The sequence below is a fragment of the Aphis gossypii genome, unplaced genomic scaffold (assembly GCF_020184175.1).
Source record: "Aphis gossypii isolate Hap1 unplaced genomic scaffold, ASM2018417v2 Contig00566, whole genome shotgun sequence".
In the NCBI taxonomy this organism is placed as follows: domain Eukaryota; kingdom Metazoa; phylum Arthropoda; class Insecta; order Hemiptera; family Aphididae; genus Aphis; species Aphis gossypii.
In genome coordinates, this window is record NW_026083166.1 from 1 (window position 1) to 3,445 (window position 3,445).

General features: G+C 27.5%; 1 protein-coding gene across 1 annotated transcript; it reads left to right on the top strand.

Moving 5' to 3' along the window:
• Nucleotides 1–723: 723 nt before the first annotated feature.
• Nucleotides 724–1,794, top strand: LOC126554640 (uncharacterized; the record flags this gene model as incomplete). The annotated part of the gene is made up of 3 exons (XM_050209700.1): nucleotides 724–1,065; nucleotides 1,140–1,389; nucleotides 1,766–1,794. Coding segments are annotated over 3 exons (621 nt in total), but the record flags the coding sequence as incomplete, so codon positions are not given.
• Nucleotides 1,795–3,445: the final 1,651 nt, after the last annotated feature.

Sequence of the window (3,445 nt, forward strand, 5' to 3'; positions counted from 1 at the left end):
CATGTGCCACAAAAGGTAGGTATCATTTTTAGTATTTGGTTTAACATAAGTTATACTGTTGGTTGAAATATTGTTAAAGTGTATAAACTCGTAATATATATCGATGTTTGTTTTCGGTAAAGTAGGACATTTTCTCCCCATTTTTTAAAAAGTTTTCTATTTAATAATTTTGTATTATTATTGAACAATGTTCAATAGTATGACATTTTTTTGTTTGCCCATTATCTAATAATATTATATAAAAATAAAAATATAATAATATAATAATAAAATAATTAATAATAATAATATAATAATAATTTAATATTATTATATTATATTTATTATTTTTTTATTGTTATTTTTATGTTATATTTTATTAAACATTGAAGAACACATACACAAAAATATAGATCATTATTGTAAAACCAATACATTCATCTCTCTACTTAGAATCTACAAAAATTATTAAAGAAGATGGTTTAAATTGAATAAATATTTTGTGGCCCCATAGGGAGCCACGGAGAACAATTTGAGAACCACTACTGTAAAATAATAAACAAAATAAATTGAATCGAATATTGAAGTTAAAATTGTTGCTATTGCCTATCCCTTAAATACTCGTATAATAATGGTACCTATATTTTATAGATATTCAAATAATATAGTATTAAACATTTAAAACTGGTTAGGTACTTTTAATTTTAAGATAAATAATTACTTACACTAAGATGTCTTTTTTAGGTATTTAAGCAAATTGGTGTTGATTTGATTACCCTACCAGAAGTAAATAATTTACGCTATGTAGTAGTTGCGATATGTTACTTCAGAAAATGGTGTGAAGCAAGGGCGTTGGTGGATAAAACTGCTGTATCTGTGGCTAAGTTTTTATACGATGACATAATTTGTAGACATGGATGTCCAGAAATTCAGATCAGTGATCAAGGTCGTGAGTTCGTAAATAAGCTTTCAGATGAGTTATTTAGGTTGACGGGTACACAACAACGTGTCACATCACCATATCACTCACAGGCCAATGGCCTTGTGGAAAGGCTTAATAGAACTTTAAAAACTAGCTTGTTGAAGGTAATATTTCTTTTAATTTTAATTTTTAAAGTTTTTTAGAATTTAGTATAAATTGAATTATTCTATACTTGTAGGTTCAACAAAACGATGTACTGAAATGGCCTGATATACTACAAGGCATTATGTTTGCATACAGAACAACTGTGCATTGTTCAACTAAATACTCTCCGTTTTTCATGCTATATCAACGTGAGCCAGTTATCCCAGTTGATGTTGATGTCAATAATAATTCTAACAGTGAATTCCTGAAAGAAGAAGATATCGATTATGATTTGGATGAAGTTACATTTTCAAAAACGGTCCAAGCGATGTTGGATTTAAGAGGTAAATATAAAATAGCTATATACAATATATAATTTAAAAATATATTTAGTTACAAGCATACTCGTTGTATATTTTATCTTCACATTTGTTATTGATGATTATATTTTTTTACATAATTTGAAGTTATAACTTTACACGACGCTATTTAATTGCCACCGTTTTATCTTTTTGATAAAACGATTGTAAACAATAAATTATCAGCTGATAAAAAAATTAATATTTTATACTTAAAAATAAAGTGATTTTTCTGGCAATGTAATTAATTGAAATTTGGCTTATCATTATTTTGTGTTTTTTTAGACATTTTTGAACATAATACAGATAAAAATTTAAAAAAACGCGTTAAAAATTAACTATTTTTTGTAAAAATATATAGGTTTTTATATGGAATCAAATAACTTATAATCATATTATACAACAAAGTTGTTTTACCAAAACATTGCTGCTTTTTTCCACACCACCAAAGAGGTATAGCACAAGGCTCGTTATTTTTTTAAGTGGTATCCCCAAGAGGCCTAATCCATTCGACAGGCGTCCATGCCAAACGCCAGTAGTCTTTTTTAAGTGGTGTCCCTGTAGGCCTAGTCCACTATACCAGCTACCAGTTAGAATCAGTGAGATCTACAAACAAAATAATTATAAATTACATTTTAAAAATAACAGCCACAAAAATATAAAATATAAATTTAATGCTAAATGATATTTTATAACTGCTAATTAACAAATGTATATTATAATATTTCACTCACAATCTAATGTCGATCTTTCTTATGCCTATAGAGTAGGGTTGCCATAAAAGTTCAAGTACTGACCGGGACATTTACAAAAATAATTTGAACAACCTTTTTTTTTTTTTTTTTTTATAATATTAAAATTTAGAACACAGTGTAATGAATATATATATATATAGAATAAAATAATAATAGTATTGAATTATGAAAGAAATTAAATTAGAAGATACATTTGATTAATGAAACATTATTTATTTATTTTGAAATATTATATTTTTCTGACTTTTTCACCTGTTTCAATAGCTCTGGTTTTCCCATAGCATACGTATGAAATTCCGAACAAGTCATTTTGAAATTAAATTTGCATTGAATGATACTTTCTACAGTTTCTACTTGAAGACGGTTACGTTCTTTTGTCCACTGGGCCATTATCAAGGAAAATATCCTTTCAACATTAGCGTTATGACCAGGAATAGCATATAAGTATTGGCACATCAAAATTAAATTACGTTTTCTTTCCAATACATCAGTTTTTTGAAAGAAATGTAACCATTTGTCATGCATGTTTTTTTTATTCCAATCTTCATCAAATTTCTGTTTGTCAATGAAGTTTTTAAGATACAATATTTCTTCAAAGCAACTATCCGTAATATCAATTCCCTTTTCTTTTAAATAAGTTATTGTCTTTTCAACGTCTTGCCATTGCAGCGAAGAAGTAAGATCCATCCATGAAAAGACCTCAAATTTTATAAGAGGGTTACTCCACTGTTGTAAATACTCCCGTGCCGTTTTGTAATAATTATCGACTTCTTCGTCGAATAATTTTATCGAAACAAAAAGCTGAGCATCGTCTTTTATTTTATTATATTCAATTTTAGTTTTGATTCCCAAAAAGTTAGCTTCGGCGCGTTCTGAAAGTGTTTGTTCTAAATCGTTTATAATTTTTTTGACTTCTATAATGGTAATATCAGATTTTTCTATGTTTTTGATTTGTTTCTCAAATAAAAATGTTTGACAATGTAAAAACAAAAAATAAATTTGTGACAACGGATTGTTGAAAAAATCGATTATTGCTTTTGGTGGTCTTGTTTCTTCGAGAAAGAAATTTTTTAGTGGTTCCCATAACTGTAGAATACGTTCAATTGCTGGCAACAAAAACAGCCATCGAGTTATCGAATGAGACTGTAAATTAGCATAATGTACATCAGCCTCCTCACAAAACGATTTAAGACGTTCATTTCTTACAGTAAATATGGAAAAATATTTATAAATTTTAAGTACTATAGACTCCACGTCAACAGAAAGTACGTCAGCGGATGTAGATG